The 22,870-nt window shown below is 34.0% G+C and overlaps 4 protein-coding genes and 1 pseudogene across 8 annotated transcripts; 2 read left to right on the top strand and 3 right to left on the bottom strand.

Annotated features, from left to right (window-relative positions):
• The first annotated feature begins 4,058 nt into the window (after positions 1 to 4,058).
• LOC142524980 (uncharacterized) lies at positions 4,059 to 6,438 on the top strand. 4 transcript variants are annotated; one of them, XR_012814999.1, is made up of 4 exons: positions 4,059 to 4,378; positions 4,539 to 4,659; positions 5,483 to 5,779; positions 5,972 to 6,438. XR_012814999.1 is itself a non-coding variant. In XM_075629159.1 (4 exons), exons 1-4 carry the CDS (start codon positions 4,127 to 4,129, stop codon positions 6,166 to 6,168), a joined length of 540 nt encoding a protein of 179 aa, XP_075485274.1. In that variant the 5' UTR covers positions 4,059 to 4,126; the 3' UTR covers positions 6,169 to 6,438. The 4 variants fall into 4 exon arrangements, 2 of the variants coding, with proteins under 2 accessions (XP_075485274.1, XP_075485264.1); XR_012814998.1 differs by having other exon boundaries at positions 5,869 to 6,438; XM_075629159.1 differs by having other exon boundaries at positions 5,483 to 5,637; positions 6,157 to 6,438.
• Positions 6,439 to 6,476: 38 nt separating this feature from the next.
• On the bottom strand, positions 6,477 to 8,927 carry LOC142524971 (serine carboxypeptidase-like 48; annotated as a pseudogene).
• Positions 8,928 to 10,650: 1,723 nt separating this feature from the next.
• On the bottom strand, positions 10,651 to 13,004 carry LOC142537268 (serine carboxypeptidase-like). Its single transcript, XM_075642817.1, has 7 exons — positions 12,625 to 13,004; positions 12,142 to 12,430; positions 11,905 to 12,048; positions 11,654 to 11,804; positions 11,477 to 11,565; positions 11,110 to 11,368; positions 10,651 to 11,024 (listed from the first exon to the last, which is right to left on the bottom strand). Exons 1-7 carry the CDS (start codon positions 12,963 to 12,965, stop codon positions 10,780 to 10,782), a joined length of 1,518 nt encoding a protein of 505 aa, XP_075498932.1. The 5' UTR covers positions 12,966 to 13,004; the 3' UTR covers positions 10,651 to 10,779.
• A 3,806-nt stretch (positions 13,005 to 16,810) lies between these two features.
• On the top strand, positions 16,811 to 20,626 carry LOC142524959 (ATP synthase subunit d, mitochondrial-like). 2 transcript variants are annotated; one of them, XM_075629126.1, is made up of 6 exons: positions 16,811 to 16,906; positions 17,846 to 18,076; positions 18,920 to 19,001; positions 19,891 to 19,955; positions 20,178 to 20,264; positions 20,369 to 20,626. In XM_075629126.1, exons 2-6 carry the CDS (start codon positions 17,906 to 17,908, stop codon positions 20,468 to 20,470), a joined length of 507 nt encoding a protein of 168 aa, XP_075485241.1. In that variant the 5' UTR covers positions 16,811 to 16,906; positions 17,846 to 17,905; the 3' UTR covers positions 20,471 to 20,626. The 2 variants fall into 2 exon arrangements, with proteins under 2 accessions (XP_075485241.1, XP_075485246.1); XM_075629131.1 differs by having other exon boundaries at positions 16,840 to 16,913; positions 17,852 to 18,076.
• Positions 20,627 to 21,341: 715 nt separating this feature from the next.
• LOC142537267 (adenylate kinase isoenzyme 6 homolog) lies at positions 21,342 to 22,709 on the bottom strand. The gene is made up of 3 exons (XM_075642816.1): positions 22,468 to 22,709; positions 21,899 to 22,044; positions 21,342 to 21,793 (listed from the first exon to the last, which is right to left on the bottom strand). Exons 1-3 carry the CDS (start codon positions 22,675 to 22,677, stop codon positions 21,607 to 21,609), a joined length of 543 nt encoding a protein of 180 aa, XP_075498931.1. The 5' UTR covers positions 22,678 to 22,709; the 3' UTR covers positions 21,342 to 21,606.
• Between the last annotated feature and the right edge of the window lie 161 nt (positions 22,710 to 22,870).

The raw sequence follows: 22,870 nt of genomic DNA, 5'->3' as shown, positions 1-22,870 counted from the left end.
TATTATCTATATTATATATTTCCAAATTCCTCAACTCAATACCATAAAATTCAATCTCATTTTTATGTTGTATACCATGTATTTATTTCATGTTAATAAATATTTAAATTCGAATTTTGTAATAAAAGTTGTCTAAAAAAATATGATATATATATATATAATTAACATAAAGTAATCTACCGATTAAATAATATATAACAAAACAAAGAAAGTTAATTTGAAATGTTTATCCGGAGTGGCATTTACCTGCATCTGCATCTGCACCTCCTTTGATTCCCCTTTCCTGGCGAATTCTTAAGTGTTCGTGCGTTTGTGTATACATATTGTTGTGCTTTCTTGATAAATTAGCAGAAAAATATGAGTATGTATATATACACACACACACACACACATATACAGAATCTCATGAGAGTAGGGATCAAGGAAAAGACGAGGAATAAGCTTTCTTGAAATAGATACATACACGCACACACACATATATATATATACACACATTTACATGCTTTCAAATATGAAATTAGCAGAAACTTGTGAATATACATATATATATAAATACATACATTTATGTGCAGGATCGAAGTCGTAAGGATTAAGGAAAAGACAGAGAATAAAAAGGTGCAGGTGCAAATGCTGGTAAAGGCGACATCTTGGCATGCATCCATTGATTCAGCGACAAATTTAGGTTAATTATTTGTAATTTTAAGTTGGGTACTTTTCTATTGATATTGTTCCATTATATTCCAATTTCCAAGGATATATATAGAGAGAGAGTTTGTGAGTGTGTGCCCGCAAATCACATTTAAATTAATCAATGCCCAAGTTGATGGAAATCAAGAAACGAGTTTGTGGCTGTGTAGCCTTACTTCACAAAAGTCCAAGATAGTACATACTTTTGGGATAAATTTCGAAATCTTTTTCAGATATTTAGAATATGAAAATTTTAAATTCACGAAGCTAAAGTTAATTTTCTGCTAACAGTTCTTTCTAAACATGGATTTAGAAGCACGAATGATTGATATATCAGATTGGAGTTGAGAGATTTGATTGTTAAAGTTGAATATCGAATTCGAGGTTTCATTTTAAATAAAAGAGAAATGATCTATAAGTCATCGACTAATATACATATTTTTCTAAAGAAGTGATTTTCATGAGAACCCAAGTTTTATAATTTTCAAGCCACTGAAGCGCTCAGCGTCGAATCCCAAGCTCCCATGGAGGAGGTTGAGCAAGAGACCTACAACCCTACTCTCCACATCTTTGGTATAATCGAATAAGTGTTCATTATACTCACCAAGCGATTTGTCGTGAATGACACTTATTTATCGGTATTTCTACCGATGACTTATCTTTGATACAACTCTGTCATGTCTTGAACTCAAGTCCGCACAAATACGGCTGCATGACGGATTCATATAACAATTATTTTTTATTTGTCCTCACTTATTTAATTCAAATTGTCTACATATTATTAACCAATTCAAATATTTATTTCCAACTACATACGTGGAATAGAGACATCACATTTGTATTGGCCGATAATAATATTTAATGTTGTCTACTAATTTAAAATTTCAATTTAGAATAATTTGACAAGGTTTCTTCCAAAGATTTAGTAATATAAGAATCGATGGACCTACATACTTCCAAAAAATCTACGCCGATACAAAACTAAATTTTCGTCTTTCGCTTTGACTAAAAAATAAAAATATCTTTCATCAAATAAAATAAAAATATATAACTTTATTTTTTTTTTGTTTCATGATTAATAACTCTCCGACACATAGATATTTGAACCTAACATTTATAATGGATACGAATATGATGTGAGATCCATTCTCCACACATCCACTATCAAAGGACTTTTAATTTTTTTATATTAATATTAGTAAATTAAAATATAAACATTACTACTAAGTTTTTTTATATTAATTTTCGATATATTTTAACATTTTAAATAATTATAGATGACTAAAAAATGTAATAAAAAAATTATCACTAAAAAATATATATAAATTTTTAAAGGACATTGATCCAACCATCTTCAGAATTTTGTTCATATTATATATGGGTAATGTCCTATATATTATGTTCTGAGTGAATAAATTATGATCTCTCGTTCAATCACGACGTATATATAAATAATTATAATTAACTACTCAGCACATATATCATGTACACGAAAACACGGATAAAGTAAATAATATCTACGAGCCCATCTCCACACTCTGTTGATAGAGAGAGAATGTACAAGTGGCCATAAACTGAAGTACGTGTGGATGGTCCCATCTGGAGTACACGACAAGTCCACGTGAAGCACAACGCCCAATCACATGGGAGTTAACCAAAGAAACCAATCATAAGATGCCACATAGTTCACTGTACTGACCAATGCTTTTTTTCTTTTCCTGTGGTTGCGATTAATGAGATCGATGTGGGCACTACCTTTGCTTCATTTCAAAGGGTAAGATCTTGTCATACATATAATTTCAAAAAAAAAAGTGGGTCCTATATATGCATGGACAAATTTTGGTCATGTATCCTATCATGGGAACAATGCCCACGTGGATAGGATGAAATAAACCGTAGTGGCGCTCCCCTCTCACAGCTGACGTAATTGATCTGCATAGTTAACACGTATCCAAATACTATTTATTTGACTTTGCCGTAATCCAAAATGTTCATCCAACGGTTATGAATGGGTAACATGTATTTTATCGTATTGTTCTACGCATTATATCACATGATATGATTATCTAACTGTAGTCAAACTCTTGAGTTAGCCTTAATTACTATTTTTGGAATGTGGTTAAATTTTAATTTTGTTGATCATAGACTCGCTCACATCATCCAATGATGCCGGAGATATAGTAGAATTATTTCAAGTATAGCATATAACTAACTGACTATCCTCGCGTACAATACTGGATGTATCCATGTTTCCAAACATTTTAAGTAATATCGATATCACTGGAGTCGAATCAATTAATATGTTAATTATCTAGAATTCATATTAAAATTTAGAGTTTTCGGGCTGATTTTTTTATAAGATTGTTTATGATTTGGTTGAACGGCTTTTGAGTAAGATTAGATTAGAGGGTATCTCTTTTTTCTAGAATACTATGACTTGTGATAATTGTTGTAGTGGGGATTTTATGCAGAGTAGATCTTTTGTAAGATGATCTCACGATTTTTTATCTGTGAGACGGGTCGACCCTACTGATATTCAAAAAATAATAATATTTTTTCATGGATGATCCAGATAAGAGATATGCCTCACAAAATACGATATGTGAGATCGTTTCACAAAATTTTTGTCTTTTATATAATAGTTGGAATGATTTGAGCATTCAATGTAAGTTCCTTAAGAGCACTAGAAGCTACTAGTTTATGAAGACGAGAACCATCATTGGTCATACTTGCCTTGGCAGTTTTAGATATTATTCCTCTCAACCATATTCTAGTAGTTTGTGTTTGATATTATGCAAAAATTTGTATGAGACGGTCTCACAGGTCGTATTTTATGAGACATATATCTTATTTGGGTCATCCATAAAAAAATATTATTTTTTATGCTAAGAGTATTACTTTTTAATGTGAATATCAATACGGATAAAGATTCGTGAGACCGTCTCGTAAGAGACATACTCGCGATATAATGATTTGATGAATTCGTATATTTTGTTCAATATTAAAATGAAAATTTTAAAATCTTTTATGTTAGTCGAGTACATATTTGTTCTTCGATTTCAAATACATTTCTCAAACTAGTTATTTCAAGTTGATGGATTTGAAATCTTCTTGTAAAAATAAATAGATTTTAACTAAATTTAGAATTAAGAGGAAAACTGATTTTTACTAGATTATGATCAATTTAGTCAAAACTTTTAAAAAAATTAATAACATAATAAAAATTTGATTAATATGTTAATTTGAGTTTTAGTAAATTATTTTAGCAAAACTTCATGTAAAAAAACCTTTATTTAAAAAAAATTAGTGAAATCATGCGATTATGATAAAACTTAATTACGAGTTAATAATTTTATTATTGGGTGAATTATTTTACCACGCTTTCAGTCAGTTATCTGCAAGCTTCCTCTTCAGCTCCGGTTTGTATTCTTGGCAAGAAATGTCGAATCAATCGATGAATTCTGATGAACCCACTATCCATCAATCGATGAAAAGGCCGATGGTGAAAAATGATGGGCCAACAGCGATAATGTGTACCGTGGTGGCGATTGACCACGCCAATTTGTGTTACCGAGTGTGCTCGGCGTGTGAAAAAACTCTTCCTGATAGCTCCGCTGCCTGCAGATACTGCAATTTTAGCAACAGTTTCAATCCATGTTCATCTGGATCCAAACGCCTCTTCCGTGTTCTTGTTAGTATTTGCAATGAACTGGGAATGCGAAAGTCCTTAATGTTGCCTACAAACTTGCGTCTTTTATAGGATTTCAAGGGTTCTTGAAATTATATACTGAGACACGATTTTTGGGAATAGTTTTGGATTTTTGTTTTGACTGTTTCGAAAATGTTTGCAGATGTCTATTGCTACGGATACAAGGGTTTTTGTGGTGATAATGTTTGACAGAGCTGCAAGAGTGTTGTTTGGTTGCTCAGCAGACGAATTCTTTGACTTCGCTAAGACTCATCCTTATGCTGGTACATTTGTGAATTCAACGCCAATTCTTGTTTAAATATCATTATTGAATTGTCAATTCCTTTTTTTTTTTGTATGCTAGTTAATTGTTCTATGAATTATGTGAGATATAGGGAAGGTGTAACCCACAGCTTGTGAAAGTGAGAGACGTGCGAATTAAACTGGAAAAGTTAATTTTTTCTGACTTAGTGATCTGTGATATTGTTTGTGTCCGCAAATCAATGTTTGGTGATTCACTTGGACAAATTTTTGCTGTAAATTGTTGGTATATCATACCTCAGTTTCATATGGTACGACGACAATTGAAGACAGGCAAGTAATGGTTTTATATTTTAATTTGGTTGGAAAATTTAGAGGTTGTGTCGAATTCATGGAAATGGTCTGAAACTTAAAATTTATAACAGCAAAAAGAGGTTCTTAGAAAAGTTTCTCACCATGAAAACTGAAATAAAACACAAAGCCTGCTGTTATTGATTACTTTTGTGCTGGGGTATAATTCTCGGAGAAGGGTCCATCTCAAACGGGCAATCTATTAGATGTGAGAGTTTGTCAAGTTTGTTTACTACACACAATTGATTCGGAAATGTGGAGGAACTATAATATATTGTATAGTTTTTATTTGGATTCACTGAAATCTTACTGTATATGTAGATTGACAACCAAAGTATTTGATTATTCATTCTTGGTTTCACGAATATGTTTGTTTTTGGACGCTTGCATTTCATGTTTGAGACATAAGTATTATGTTTTTTCATCTGAATGAACATATTGTACCGCCTTTTCAGTTTTCCGACTCGTAATATTGACTCATCTTGCTTTTCTCAGCAATGACAGCCGGCCGGGTTTTAGAGGGAGAGATGCTAACTGTAACATTATCTAACCCGAACAATGGAAATGCCCAGCATCAGCGAGTGGTATCAGTTGTGCCCTTAAGGACTGGTTTTCAACCAGCTATTGAGACTTTGAGGGAATTGTACCTTGTAAGACGTGTTTATTGACAAGTTTTATAGCATTGAATTGTAAAAATGTATTCAGTTGGGTAACATGTTGGATGATCCTCTCACTCTAATCATAGTATTATACATGGCTCACTGCTAGCCTATACAATTCAACGAGAAACTGGTAATCCTATTGTCGATTTAACCTTTATTGGTATATTTGATACTTTATTTTTGTTTTCATGGCACAACTGATGGAATTTATTCTTGTAGCATCACCATTCCCTCCGAGTATAAACTTTGTTCTGTTTGACGAGGCCTGTAGCATGATCTAGTAACAACTGATCACCTCTGCTTGCCTTTTAAATTTTTGCAGTGAATTTTGCTATTAAAGAAATGGAAGCTGGGTGTTTTTCTCTTGGATTTTTTCCGTAGATTACCTTGAACATTTTTGTATCAATAGAAGATGATGAAAATGAATGGAAGTGTAGAGTGTACATAAGGAACAACTGTTCTTTCAGTGACTACATTGTCATGATAATATGTTCATATTGATTTCAGGAAACAAGTTAAGCTCTCTGATAATGTTTGCTGCTCGAGTCTTGGACACTCTATGGTAGATGATGTGGAAAAGGTTGCAATTGTTTCTGCAAGTATGAAGGAAAACTAACAGGTAGAGATTAAGCCTGGAGACGAAGAGATTACATTCTTGTAAATTTTTCTAGAGAGGAGACCGCGTTCATCTGTGGATTTGATTGTAGTGTTAATTCTCTATCAACTCAAGGTTGTATAAACATTAAGCTCATATGTATGTACAATACATGTCTCAGATATTGTACTGTATTTTTGCTAAAGTTTTTATCCATGTATAAATTATCCATCGGAACCAAATGACCGGCATCATGCACTTTCAAAAAAGTAAGGGGTCCACATCCTTTCTTCATTCCAGCCTCTACACCATCTACAGAAAATGGAATCATGGATGCTCCTAAGTATTTCTTCTGTCCCGACCAGGTCACGGCATCAAGCCATTTCGAATTCCCTGTCCAAATCACAAGGATTCAGTTGAAACATACCAATTCCATGTAATAATCCAACAAAGTTCAGAAGCTAGATGCAAGAATCTTACCAAGCCAATTGCATATCAGATCATATTCCCCAACATATACAAGTAACTTGATCTCATCCTCAAGAAGTGTAGGTATTCCTACTTCAAGATTTCTCATCCAGTTTTGGAGCATAGCCTCGTACACCTTGGAGCTGCATGACACGAACTCTATGTCACTAACACCAATAGCGGTTTTGACGAATTTCAGAGCAGAAAATGCACCCTGTTAGAGAAGTCGTAGCACGTGTGACCCTCACACTCTTTCTTGTATCATAGATTTGCATATGTGACACGAGGTAAAATGCTTCTTCTAGTTAAATAATATTTCTTATTCTCCATGATACACGATAAGGACATGCAAAAGAACAATATATCTTACACTTGTACACATATTAATTGCCACGATGTCGCTGAAGAGGTTATTGCAATCTCCATATGCTTCCTCACATTTAATTCCACCGTCCGGGCCTAAGGAAACCCAATACCAGAAACACATTGAAGACTCCAATGTAAGGCACTACCACGAAGTTTAGCTTCCTGTACGCATTGCGAAACTGCTGCTTTCAACTTCTCGTACTCATCTTGCATAAGTAGTTTCATGTTTAAAGCATAATCAGTGTATGTTTGGTATTGGATTTCGCAGTGAGTTAATCCATTTCCTATGGCCATTCCCTGTGAAATAAGAGTTTGATTCCATAAAACAATATTCAGATTAGATGATATTCCATGGCAACAACGAATAACAATATAGTAAGATGTACGTAAAAACCTTTAGCTTAATATGAATGTCTTATTTGTTTTTTTCCTCTATTAAGTTGAGAAGCCAATGCAGGAATATAGTGCGCTGCATAAGATTTTCCGGTTATGTAGAAATTATTCCCTGCAAACTGAGGATGCCCCTTGAAAAACTCCTAACAGTAGGCAAAATGAGACTCTTTAGATATATAGATTTATGAATAATTACTCTTAATTTTTCTTGAAATGATGAATCTTGGAATAGAAAAAGACCTCCAAGAAGTCATATAAGATCATTGGCAACACCCTCCTCGTTGTGTCTAGTGTCAGAATTATCATAACTGTAGTTAAAACTGGTCCTGGTTGGTTGGTCGACATATATAAGATTTGATACCTACATTTCATGGAAGGATATGGGGGGGATCTTTTATGTTTCTATAGAAGTGAAAAGGTAGCTTTAGAAGAGGTTTAATAGTTACCTTATCCCACCCAAAATCATTCCATGTCAAGGAGAGGTTGCTTGTTATGTGAAAAGGGTCACTTTCATAAAATAAAGCTAGTTCGCTACCGCACCCTGGTTCTCCAGTTAGCCATATAACTACAGGATCCTTGCTGCTGCTACTTGATTCAAAAAATAAGTAGAACATCCTGCCAATATTGTATCGAGAAATTAAGTCAAAGTTTTTTTGTTCATTATGGGGGTTTGGCTTAGTAATTAGGAAATTGATCCAGGAATGTAATGGAGAGGATTAGAAGTAGCGGGCAGGACGACGTAATTGTGTTATTGATATGCAAAATATGTATCTTAGAAAAAACAATACATACAAATATTTTGATAATGTTTCATTCAAGTACGATGCTAAGTTGGCTTCAATGGGTTTGCCAATATCCATACTGGTGTCCAACAACCTATCAGACAAAATAATCTTCAAATATTTAGTGTAATTTTCAAGAAATTAAAGTTCCTCCCTACCCTTTGAACTTGTTATAATTCATTGGCAACCATAACCTGCGGCACAGGTAGCCTAAAGTTAAATGTTTCATGTGTATTTAATTTCTTCGCTTTCCAAGTCATAATCTCGGCTCCGAGGCTGAGTGGAAACCCATTTTTCATGCTGTAAAAGTGTGAAGAAACAATTCATACCTTGCATCTTTGGAATGCTGTATCCTATAATAACTAGCATGATTACCCAAGTCAGGTACAGGTTCCCTTGTTTCCAATACAAAGGAAACTTAATCTTCTTTTCGACAATTCTTGATTCGTTATCGAATTTATACTCGGAAACTTCTCCAACATGATAATTCATGTCATGCTTTGGGAACAAGTTAAATGATCTGATGAGCCTTTCTGCCTGCTTTTTCGAAGGTTTCGAATTGTAGGAACTACCATCATCGAAGGTACTTGCCAATGAAAAGGTTGCGGAAATCAGTAAAACGAAGACAAATGCAACAAAATAATAGCAAAAAAGTGTGGAAGCCATTAGTGATATTTGTTTATGATTTCTGATATGCGATGCAAAGGCCAGCTTTATAGCATTTTTCTGTACCAGAGAGAAGAATTAAGGTAATCTTTCTTTAAAAATCTTTATTATGTAATTTCCTTAATAATTCAAACTTTTAAGATTTAGTTTGTCATGTATTAATTTTTACAATTACGTAAGTTTTCTATTTTGTCAAAATTTTGGCTTACTTGAATTATCTGTTAGATACAGAGAGAGACATTAATTATTTTGTAAGAAAGATCTTATATGTTATAATAAAATAATACATAAAATCAAATCGCTCCCCGTCATGTAATACTATTAAACTCCCTCCGTCCCATATTTGTTTAAAATAACTAATATATACTTTATATAATTGAAGTCCTTAGTGATCTGACTTTGTGACACCAATTAGTTTTTACGAAAATATTCTATCCAAATTAATATTTTTCGTATAATTTACTCATAACTACAATATTTAATTCACTATAAAAATTTAAAAATTTATTTCTAACAATTACATAATCAATATATTGTATTACTGTTATACAAATAATAACTACAAACTATAACAAAATTTTATGAATTAACTGATCTATTAATGATCATGTTCACGGTTCATTTACGTAATCGTAATTATTTTACACATGCATTACGTGTGCGTTGTTTGCTAGTGTATTTGATGAATAAGGTAGACTGGTGGTAAAAGAATAGTATAATACTACTAAGAATAGATACTCCACTATATATTTGAGGGATGAAAAAGAAAACATGACTTTTATATAGTGGACCGAGGAAGTAATTGTAATATCTATCACAACTGGCTGAAGTCAAAGTGTTGGATTACACCTCATACGCTGTATAATTTTTTATACAAAGATATTCATGTTTCAAGTAGATTATCATAGCATTTTTAATTTCTAGAAACACTGTGGGACAAGTTTATGGAAGAATGATGGGAAAAAGATTAACATTTTCGAGTTTATCCTAACTTCATTAAAATTATATTTGTTCAGTACTTTTACTAAAATTTAGATCACATGATAACAATTTTATTTTGATCGAACGTTAAAATTTGATATTGTTTGTATTACCCACCCTGTTGCATTCGAAGTCCCATGTTTTACCACATCATCAGTCCATACGGCAAAACATAGGTCATGGATGTTGGCCCTCCTGCCTCAGATTCTCTAGGTGCCACTACACTAGGAGACAGAGCAACAATATTTTTATGTTATAACTTGCTGGGGAAATTTAGAGCTTGCCGTTGAACTCATGAAATTGTTTGGAATTAACATGAATTTCATGACGAGGTTCTTAGAAAAGTTTCTCGTCACGAAAACGAAAAGAAAACGTTATTTTTGCTTGTGTTATTGATCACTTTGTGTTGCTGTATGATGATGCCTAGAGGAGAATACATCTCACTAATCTGTGTCAGCTGAAAGTTTGTCAACTTTATTTCCTATACAAGGATTGATTAGGAAATCATCGAGGGAGCATAATATACTGGATAATTTCTATTTGGATTTGCCCAAATCATACTGTATCTGAAGATTAGCGACAATCGGAATACTGGTTTAGTATTTGGTTTATTCTTGTTTTTCACAAATTTGGATGCTTAAATTTTGATGCTGAGGCCATATTCTGTTTTCCCGTCTGAATTATCATATGGGACTGCCTTTTTCTGGCTCATTTAATTGGCTTATCTCGCTTTTTCTAGCAATGACACAATGCAGGTAATCAGATATGCTTTATTCATATAGTTAAGTTATATAAATACATCAGCAGGTTATCTGTGGGGGTGCTATTTATCAAAATAGAATGCGGTTCATTTTGTTTATCTCAGTGAATGGGGGCGAATCACAAAGAACCTGCCTGACTCAGGGGGCTTTTGCCTTGCATCCACCTTCTTAGCATTTCCAAAGAATGTTTAGGTTGATCCATCGGAACCATATGACCAGCATTATGCACTCTCAGAAAAGTAAGTGGTCCGTATCCTTTCTGCAATCCGGCCTCTGCACCGTCTACTGAAAATGGAACCGTGGATGCTGCTAAGTATTTCTCCTGTCCCGACCATTGCATGGCATCAAGCCATTTCGAGTTCCCTGTCCAAATCACAAGAGTACATTTCAAAACGTTCCATTTCCATGTGTAGTAAGTTCAGAAGCCAGATGCAAGAGTCTTTCTTACCAAGCCAGTTGCATATCAGATCATATTCTCCAGCATATACAAGTAACTTGATCCCATCCTCCAGAAGTGCAGGTATTCCTACTTCAAGATTTCTCATTATGTCTTGGTACAAAGCATCATACACATCGGAGCTGCATGAGACGAACTCTACGTCACCAACACCAAGAGCGATTCTGACGGGTTCCAGATTCAGAAACCGCTCCACGTTAGAGAAGTCGTAGCACAGGTAGCCCTCGCACTTCTTTCTTATGTCATAGTACTGCACATGCGGCACGAGGTAAAATGCTTCTTGTGTTTAAACAATGTATCTTGTTCTCTAGCTAGAGACATGAAAAGCACATGTATGTAAAAGAATAACAGGTATTACGTTTATTCCCTCGTTAACTGCCAATATGTTGTTGAAGAGCTCGTTGCAATCTCCAAGAGCTTTCAAACAATTAATTCCGCCATCCGGGCCTAAAGAAGAACAGCGAAAGAAGCAGATCTATTTTATTGTCACTGACAAAGAAAACACATGGAAGCTGGCTGCAATTTAAGGTACTACCACAAAGTTTAGCTTCCTTTGCGCATTGTGAAACTGCTGGTTTCATCCCATCGTACTGATCTTGGGTGAGTAGTTTCATTTTTAAAGCAAAATCAGTGTACATTTGATATTGGATTGCTGGGTTAGTTAATCCATTTCCTATGGCCATTCCCTGCGAAACAAGAATTCGGATCCGTAAAAACGATATTCAGATTTTAGATGATATTCGAGGCAACAACGTACAAAAAATACAGTAAGATGAGCATGAAAACCTTTAGGTTAATATGGATGCCTTCCTTGTTTTTGTTCCCTTGATTAATCCGAGAAGCCAACGCAGGAATATAGTGCCCGGCATAAGATTCTCCAGTTATGTAAAAATCATTCCCTGCAAACTGAGGATGCCCCTTGAAAAACTCCTGACAGTAGACATCACAAGACTCTTTAGATATTAAGAACTAAGAACAATCTCTCGTTTTCGTGAAATGGCGGATCTCGGTATAGAAAAAGACCTGCAAGAAGTCATATAGATCATTGCTAAGACCCTCCTCATTGTGTCTAAGGTCAGCATCAGTGGAGCTGTGGCTAAAACCGGTCCCGGTTGGTTGGTCGACGTATATAATATTAGATACCTTATCCCAACCAAACTTGTTCCATGTTAAGGAGAGGTTGTTTGTTATGTGAAAGGGACCGTTTTCATAAAATAAAGCTAGTTCACTAGCGCACCCCGGGCCTCCTGTTAGCCACATGACTACAGGATCCTTGCTGCTCTTTCTTGATCCAAATAAAAAGTAGAACATCCTGCCAATATTTTATCAAAAAATTAAGTTAAAAAAAATATGTCCTTTTAAATCTATATCGTATCTATTCACTCTTACTAAACATATAATCTCTCTCCTAGATTTTTCGCTCCCTAAGTCATAATTTCGGCTCCGAAACTGAGTGGACACCATCTAAATTTCCACGTTATAGAAGTGTCAAGCAACAATATATACCTTGCATCTTTGGAATGCTGTATCCTATAATAGCCAGCATGATGACCCAAGTCAGAGATAGACTCCCCTTTTTCCACAACAAAAGGAAACTTGATCTTCTTTTCGACGATTCTCGATTCGTTATTGAATTTGTACTCGGAAACTTCCCCAACATGAATGTTGATGCCATGCTTTGGGAACAAGTTGAATGATCTGATGAGCCTTTCTGCCTCTCGTTTTGGAGATTTCGGATTGAAAAAACTTGTATCATTAAAGGTTCTTGCTAAAGAAAAGGTTGCAGAGATTAAGAAAACAGACACAAATGTGACATAATAATAATGGTAAAGAAGTGTTGAAGCCATTAGAGTTCCTTTGTATATGAGTGCGAGTTCTGATCAGCCATGCAAATGCCAGTTTTATAGAACTTTTAGTGTGTGAGAGAGAGAAGATTGAGGTAATATTTTCTTTAAAAAAATATTATCATGCAATTTCTAAAATTTCCAAAATTGTAAGATTTAGTATATCATGTATCGATTTATACAAGTATCTAGGTTGGCTATTTTTTCGAAATTACTGCAACGAAAATTTCTTCCCTTATTAAATATTATATTTTCGTCCCATATTTTGGAGGGAAATTCTTATACGGGGTGTTTACTTGTTATATAAAGAGGGTATATTTCGCATGAATTGTATAAATTCTTAACTTTAGTAGTCTCTATATTTTTCAAAATAATATGGGGTATTAAAATCATTTTTTATAACAATTTTAGTATTTCATTCTGATTAAGGATATTTATTTTATAACAAAAACTTGTGTGAGACGATCTCACAGGTCGTATTTTGTAAGAAGGATATCTTATTTGGGTCATCCATTAAAAAGTATTACTTTTTATGCTAAGAGTATTATTTATTATTGTGAATATCGGTAGGGTTGACTCGTCTCACAGATAAAGATTCGTGAGACCGTCCCACAAGATACATATTCTTATTTTATTTAAGTGGCAACTGATAATAATAGCCAAAAAATTCTAGTAATATGTGGTCAGGGTATCTTCTTTTCCATAACATAAATTCTATTTATGGATTTTAATTTATGATACGTACGTAAGGTGAAAAAGGAATTACTGAAGTATATAATACAGCGATTTTGTATTAACTATTTTGGCCATGATTTATTTTGATAGGTTTTCTCGGAATTTCATTATTATAGTGAAATCAGATTACATAATACTATATATAAGAAAAAATCTTATAAATTCTTAACATGCAATTATTTTACATTTTCATGTTTCAAGTAATTAATAGTAGTATATTTAATTTGACAAATCTTCAACCCGGTCCAACCGATAAAAAATTGTTACATTATGTCTAAAAACATTACTTTGATTATATGTATGAATTGGGATAAATAAAAATCAATGATATCATCTCATACGAAATCTATTTACAAGAAATTTCAAATTCACGGTAACTTTAACTAAAATATGTTTGTTTACTTTGTCACAATATTTAGATCACATGATAATTTTATAAAGATGACATTAAAATTTCACCAACCTATCCATTTGTGCAATAGGTAACAAAAATGATTGAACACAAAACATTTTTTTAACAAAAGAAATTAATACAAGGCAAGTAACTAGCTAGTCTAAGGATTACCAAGAGGCGTGAAGTTAATCCTATCCATTGCCAAGAATTGAATCTCTAGAGAGATCATCCCAATTAAACCACTAGCATATATAATTGCCCTATAATAGGTGAGGATATTCACTAGCCTTCTTTTTTTTTTTTTCTTCCCTTTCTTTTTCCCCGGTTCGTAAAGCTACATTGGCCTAAATCAATCGTAAACCGAACCGAATCGACCTAGTACCAATTATAGAAGAAACTGTGTTAGGGCATCTCCGACTGCCCTCTATCATGGAGGATTTCTCCAAAATAGATGATAGATTTTGCTCCAATCCATCTTCATATCTGATCTCCATTTTGTTGATCGATACAGTAATTTTTTATAGGGTGTTAATGTAGCAATGGAGTAAGTGTTTGGAGGATGATATAAATTATGAAATTGTCGTCCTCCAAACTTGTATAACGTTTTTTTTTTTTATTTTTTATTTATGTTTTAGTCTATTTCATTTTATTTATTTTTAATCCCATGAATTAATTTCAGTGCTAATTTTCTATTTAAAATTTATTTCAAATGTTTTTTTCCCCATTATAAACACTTATCGAATTATGTGGGTCCTTAACTCCTAATTATTATTACAATGCAATTTAATTAGGGTTAATTAATTACAGCGAAAAACGAGTTAAAAATTTTTTTACAATGAGCCCAAAATGTGATAACCATAATTATGATACTAAAAATAGTATATAATAAAATCTCGTCAAACATATCACATTAGAAAATAAGCTCATACACAATCAAAACCAACTACATACAACTCAAATCATCGAGACATGTTCCGGTATATAGATACATATATACACTGGGATAGACCACTAAACCTCAACTCAGATGTGACTCCCTCCAGAAGTACCCTCTCTGGTCTCCTGATATAATTTCAAGTTTATAATAAAATTTTAATTTTAAATAAATGGAAAATTTGGTAATGTATACACGATGTAGGGTGGAGAAGATTTTTGAAAATAGATATTATTTGATCTCTATTTTGGAAGATAAATAATGAAAAATGGAAGATTTGTGTCGTAGATGGCCTTAATTCATTTATTTTCCATCCTATATTTTTACCTTATGATATGGTAACCATCAATTTTTATTTAACCTCTTGACGAAGAAGCTTCAGAGATAATTACATCTTAAATAAGATTCAACGTAATAATATATTTTATTTTATTTTTTTGCATATTTACTCTTTTTTTGTCATGCTGATATTATGTCGGATAATATCCGGTCATGTTAGCGAAAAATGAACAAAGTATAAAAGAGCCGTTTTGAAAAATTCTTGCGGCAGCAACCGGGGGAAGAAATAGTGAGAAACACAGTAATTGCAATTATAGAACAACTTTTCAGTTGGCTTATCGTAGGTGCTTAGCAGCAAAGGAACTGAACCAGCTGCGTGGTTTGCGGACAGGAGTACTGGTTCAAAAAGGGCGTTTTTGCTCTGCCCTGGTTGCATGTAACTCTCGTCCAGATCCTTGAAGCTTTTGTACAGACTGAACATACAACCCACCATGTCTTGGCCTCGAAGAAGATGAATGACGGTGCCTACGGGTAGAGAAAGAACGTGGAAGAGGAAGTCCAACAATCTTTTGCGGCCTCCGCGAACAAAACCCTTTTGCTCTTAGTATCGATTAGAAGCTTCATGCTTGCTTCGGCACCCGTCATTCTCGATTGTTCGGGGCCGTTTGTACAATATAAATGCCTGGGAGGAGATTCATGTTTATATATGAGATAATGATGTTGAATAAACTAATTTGCCATCTTGATGGCAAAGATCAAGGAGTTGCATTGGAACGTGAAGTCATGAGTTTGGAGTCTTGAAAATGTTTGGATAATCTTAATCAGTTTCATGTCATTATTAGTTTTTTAAAGCATGCATTCTAAACAACCCTTCAAATTCTGCTCTTTTGAGCTTCAATGGATAAGTTAAGATCTGGTTGGGCTAAAATTATGAAGGCAAAAATTCATGTGAGACGAATCTTTTATTTGGGTTATTCATAAAAAAAAGTGTTATTTTTCATCAAATTTATTATATTTTTATGTCTTCTAGATTCATATTGTTTTTTTAAATACAAAATCACGACGATAGTTTGTTTTTTCGTCATTTTTCTTTGTCTTTTAGCATTCATATCAATTTAGAAGATCATAACTAACATCAAATTTGATATTCACAATTAACAAAGTGTTTAAAAATTAGATTTTTACACTAATAGTCAAGTCGATGCATTTACTGGTGACACGCCTATATTTCACACACACACACACACACACACATATATATATATTTAATTGTTTTAATTAATAATAAATAAATAAATTCTTTTTAATGTTTTTAATTTTAATATACCTCAAGTTTCTTACAAAAAAATTCTCATCATGAAAAAAGTAACAAATTATTAAATCGAAATTTATAGTTTGAGTTGGTTTGGTCATTAAATTTTTTTTATGATTTGGTTTGATTTAAAATTTTATAAAACCCATAAAATATAATTTAATTCGAATTCTTATATTTTTTTTAAAAAAACAAGAACAGAACGACCTGGCTTTGGCAATATCTCCAATCCCATATATCATCAAGAATACAACGCTTCACACTGTGTTGTTTGTGAATTGGTCAAATCTTGGGTCAGTTAAAAAAGCAGGAATGAAATGGAAAATATTTAAAAAATAAGAATTCTGACTTTTTTTTTAAGAAACAAAGAGTTGACTTTTGATTATTACATTAATTGCAATTAAACTTTTTAACTTAATTAATTCTCCCCTTCTTTTTCTTCTCTGTCGACACACATCTTCCCTCAATTAAAATTTACGAGTCTTTTTCCCCAAATCGAGATACGTCGACCCAAAATCAATTTAATCGACCATGATCGATTGGGACTGTCATTGAGTCGACAACGTGGATGACCTACGCTGTTTTTTGGTTGACCCAAACGTCAAGCTTGGATAGACCAAACAATCAACAATGGTCGACCAAAACCAATTGTTTGTTTGGTCGACCAAAGCACTAAACAATTGGTCAAAACAATTGGTCTTTTGACCAATTGTAAGACCAATTGTTTGGTCGATCTAAGCACTTTGGTCGACCAACAATTGGTCTTTGACCAAAGCAATGTCGATCATTAGTCGACCAAACAATGGTTGACCATTGTTTGGTTTTTGGTCGACCATTGATAGATGATCGATCTAAGCTTGGTCGACTAATGCTTGGGTCGACTAAAACGTGGTCGAAATTTTCTTTTTCAATCAGTCGATCGACCAACGAAAATAAACAATAAATCGAAATAAATGTTAATATTATCAGATTATTATTAGCCATTGCGTCGATTTGTGTTGAGAATTGTAGTCGGAAAGAAAATGAAAAGGGGGTCGACGGAGAAAATTTAGATTGAGTCGACTGATGAGAATGAATTATGTATTTAAAATAAATGTATATATGTAATCAAATTTAATAATGTATTTACATTTAAAATACAAATCATTTAAGTAAATTGATTTATGAATTTTTTTTAAATACATCAGAATCTGAATGCACTCCTTTTCCCTAAATTTCCGGTCAAATCTCCTCAGGAATCATCAACAAATTCCCAGATTGCAACTCACTGACCCTAAATCGAGAGGGAAATGAGTGGGGCGGGGAAGAAGATAGCTGACGTCGCATTCAAAGCAGGCAAGAACATTGATTGGGAAGGCATGGCCAAGCTTATGGTCTCCGACGAAGCTCGCAAGGAGTTCGCAACCCTGCGACGCGCCTTCGAAGAGGTCAACAGCCAGCTCCAGACAAAGTTCAGCCAGGTCGATTTTTTTATTCTCGATTCCTTCCTTCTATGCGGAGATTGATTTGAGCGGGTTACGATTACTGGGTTCGCGTTGTCCTATTGTGTATTGTCTGATAGGTAAATTAATTTAAATTAGGTGATACCCTTTTGGTGGATTGTGAAAATGAAATGAAAGAAGATGCTTATCTGTAACTGTTTTTGCATCTTAATTTTTAGTGGATTTTTAGCTATTAGCTTTGAATGATATGAATGTTGTGAGGCCGTTGAAATTTTGTCGATTCCTCGAATTTTATTCTGCTTCTGAAGTCAAATAGTAGATATACTGTTGGTCAGGGTTTTATGATGGGATGGGGCATTGGCTCCTCAGTTCTGGACAACCTATATCTTGAGATATGTGTGAGTTAACATCAATTTTGAACTGGAATATGAGGCTGCTGGTAAAGTCGTATTTGTTAAGACAAGCGTGATTAGAATTGTCTTTGTTCTCTTGCCAGGAAAAGCCAGATAACTATTTATCCAGTTTCTCATAAGCCATTCTATGCTAGCCATTTTGTCTAGTCAGTTCAACGCATTAGTATCAACTCCGATGTAAGACCCAATTTTGTTTGAGTATCATCATTTGAATGGAGGACCTTGCTCTGGAATCATTTTCAGACAAAGAAATCAACGCCTTTGACCCACTGTTTTGCCCGACCAACCATGCTAGTCCTCTGCAATTCAGCACATCTTTTGACTATCCTTTTTACCAGTTTCCCCTGCCATTCAAATTATTTGTTGCCTTTTTTTCCTTTTGAAGGCATGTAGGGTACATACTTTGTGAAATCACACCTTATTTTTTATTGTTTTCTTAAATATGTAGGAACCAGAACCCATAGACTGGGAGTACTACAGGAAAGGCATCGGCTCACGCTTGGTTGATATGTATAAACAAGCTTATGATGGTATGTGGTTCCTGTTGCTTTTGGTTTTCATTTCATATCGTTACTGGTCTTGTGGTTTTTTTGGCCAATTGTTTTGAGTTCTTGCTAGCATCTGCTGTAGGCAATGTTGCCAACCCTTCTTTGGGGTGTGGCCAGAAATCTAAAAAGCAGTACTAGCTAGTTCTGTAGAATTCGAGGATATTTTGAATTGGTTTGTGTTTCCAGGAAATAAGAAGAACCTCAGGTTTTGAAACATCTTCCTCATGTTTACATTCTTTCATCAAAGAAGAGAAAAGATAACTTTCCTAAATGAGATGTTCTATAAATCAATGCTTGTGTTTTGCTTGAAATTGATCTGTGCATCAATACCAGAAATGTTTCCGTACATAGTATAAGGCCATAAGCATATCCCTTCTGAATGGAAGACTGAAGAGGAAGGAAAGGTTTTTTTATTCGATGACCAGAGTGGAATTACTACTCTTGCATTTGTGGAATGCTGCTTTCAGTTTTTCTCTTTCTCACTTGTTCATTCCCCTAAAAACCAATAATTTCCTTTTGCTCTCTCCACCATCCTTGATCATAACTTAGTTAGAAGATGATGCTAAAAATTTTGATTGCATCTAAGATGATCTTAAAGTATTCAGGAACGCATACATAGTTCTTGATTTAGTACTATCACGATAATAAGTTGTTGGGGGCTTACAGATTCTTGGGTTTGCTGAAATTTGATTTTCTCGAGTATCAGCGACCCTGAGAAATTTCTGATATTAATCATGAAGATGCAATTCCTTATAAGCCTTCAGAGCTGTTCATAAAAGTTTCCCTGCAATTTTTGGGGATTTAAATGAACTAATTTTTGTTATTCTTTGTTCAATGTTTAAAATATCTGATTTTCATTTTCCTTCTGCAGAAATCAAAATTCCACAGTACGTTGACAATGTCACTCCTCAGTACAAACCTAAATTTGATGCTCTGGTGAGAATAATCACAAATCTTATCCTTCTGTTCTCGTTGATTTTAGAAATTTGTATTCATTCTCTACTATTATTTCCTTGTGAACAGAAGAGATTTATATAATGCAACAGTTTTGGCTTATTTTCAAATCCGTGATTTTGAAAATGGGAAAATAATTTATTCTTCTGCTGATCTGTATGTGTGCATGGAAGAATCTTATGATGATGTTCTCTTGGGCTGCAGTTAGTAGAATTGAAAGATGCTGAGCAGAAGTCGCTGAAAGAATCTGAAAGACTAGAAAAAGAAATTGCAGATGTCCAAGAGTTGAAGGTGATGAACATGTGTTTTTGGAATTTTTGGATAATATGTTTTCTTCTCACACATAAATCACAATTATATGGGTATTTCTCAAACCTTTGTTTTTGGTGTAACAGAATAAGCTTAGTACCATGACGGCCGATGAATACTTCGAGAAGCATCCCGAGCTCAAAAAGAAATTTGATGACGAAATTCGAAATGATTATTGGGGTTATTAATTTCGACTTGGCATGAAAGTTCTTAATCTTGAAGTAATACAAGCATCATTTTTTTAGGTATTCAAAATGTGTGAAATGTTTTTATGTGAGACCAGATTTAAGACCAAAACTCTTGAGTATCGGATAAAATATATTTTTACTTTCGAACTTGTTTTATTGCGGGAAACTGAAGGGGGTGTTCTGGGCATTACATGAAAGTAGTTGGCTGTGTCCATTTGGATAGTCGGTTAATGCACAAGGACAATAAATAGTTAACGGTTGTAAAACTCAAAATCCATGTTCTTCCTTTGAATATTCTGTGATTTCAGTGCTATCGTACAGATGAACATGGCTTGTACACGCATGCATCACACCATGAGTGGAATCGAATGGGTAGAAATTAAGCACAACGCATGCATTACACCATGAGTGTCCCGGCTTGCCGTAGCCACTGGTTCATTTCTTTAGTGCATTTGAATTCACTAAATCACAAATCTCAGGCCACTTCATACATATTCGACATTATTTCCTTGGCATTTTATAAGAACTCAAGTAAATCAAGTTATTGATACTTAATCGGGATTAAATGAATTTACCTTAATATAAAACTGTAATGTTTTGTGGGTGTGAATATATAATTTCTAACTCTTTTAATAGTTATAATCAGTCAGTTGAATTATCACTGCATTAACTAATTTATCATTACCTGTTTTTCCCCATGCTTTGCTCGATGATAAATACCCCATATTTGGAAGAAAACAATTGCAGCACACATGGATAGAGGATGGAATTCTTCACCGAGTACCAGATAGTGCCCTTCTATCTATTGAAATTTTGAGATTCAAATTATTTAAAACATTATTTAATTTGGATAAGATAATTAAATTTCCAATTTCCAAATCAATAAATGGATTACCATAATTATTAATTAGCATGCTAGGGCGGACTAACACATTTCAGAATAACCCTTCCTTCAAATGCTAACAGAAGGGTGTTTTATCTAACCTAACTCTATATATTCGTGCTTAAAAAAACAATATATATTCGTAAATTTCAACTCCAAAATGTTCAAGAATGCACAACACAACAGCGCGAGATAACAAACTTCGAATGGCACCAAACAGTAGCCTTAAATATTCAATCAACCTGCGTTGGAATCAGGATAAGGAGCTCCATGATCGAATCCAATCGGTTAAAGTTGACAAGTTTCTATCTATATCATCAACAGAGTCGCTTCTAAGTGGCACCACAATACCTTCAGAATAACTCTCTTTGGCCTCCTCTAACAATATTTGAAAGATCTCGCATTCAATATTGTTTGAGAGCTTTTGACCTGTATATCCCCTGCCAGAGTAGTTCAAGCAAGATTAAGAGCATAGAAACAATAATGAGACAGATTCAACAAACAGCAAGAGAAATGAACCACATATATAGAGAAGCGTTACACACCTTTTAGTCAGCCGATCATACAATACAGAGTTTTCAGTTTGAAGCACCACTACGCGATCGAACCAACGCTCTGGAAAGAAGTCACAGCCGTGGTGATCTACAATGTTTCCACCTTCTTCCATCAAATCCTCAAGCTCATCGCATACCTGTTAACAACAAGAATGATATAATGTGCGTATAAAAGTTAGCTTATGCCCTCCTTTGCAATGTCTGTATCAGAAATTTAAGACCTTCACAATCGAAAAATTGCAGCAAGCACCAACCAGTTACAAATTCAATCCGTTTGCTACAAATTTTAGTACATTGCACATCAAATATCTAGTGCCTTAATGCCAAGAAAGGCTTTTTTACATGCTTCCCCAGAAGCCCATCACGACTTCATAAATGTTCTGTAATTTCATGGATCTGATTTCTCATCTAAAAATCGAAAAAGTTTCTATAAGTCACAAATTCACTCTTCAACTCAGAATATTTGCTCAAATTTGAACATCACTGGCTAAGAATACAACAAAATCAGCAAAAAATCAACCTTTACAGAAACAACAAAAGCATCAAAACGAAAATCTTACGAGGTCCTCATTGATGATATAGCAGTCGAACTGATCGTCCCAGCCATCGTGTAGGTTCTTCTCCTTGACCAAATCCCCGATGTTGATGTGTCTGAACTTGATCGCCTCCGCCAGAGCCGCAGACGTCGTAGTTTTCCCGGTCCCCGGTGTTCCCGTAATCAATATGTTGGGCCTCTCCCTCTTCTTTCTTCCGCCGTCGTTCTGAGCCATCTACTAGGGCTTTGGGGATTCTTACACGTAGCCGTGCGTCTTAATAAATTAACTAGCTAGTTTTTTATAATTATGAATGATTAAAGAAATTTGATAAAATATGGGAGGAGTAAAGTGAAATTTAAATGGTTGTAATTAAAAAAAATAAAAACAAAAGTGTTTGTTGAAATTAAAAATAAAAATAAAAATTAAA

Source organism: Primulina tabacum, chromosome 2, assembly GCF_025594145.1.
Source record: "Primulina tabacum isolate GXHZ01 chromosome 2, ASM2559414v2, whole genome shotgun sequence".
NCBI lineage: Eukaryota > Viridiplantae > Streptophyta > Magnoliopsida > Lamiales > Gesneriaceae > Primulina > Primulina tabacum.
The sequence above is the reverse complement of the archived record's forward strand: the minus strand, read 5'-3'. Positions and strand labels throughout refer to the sequence as shown.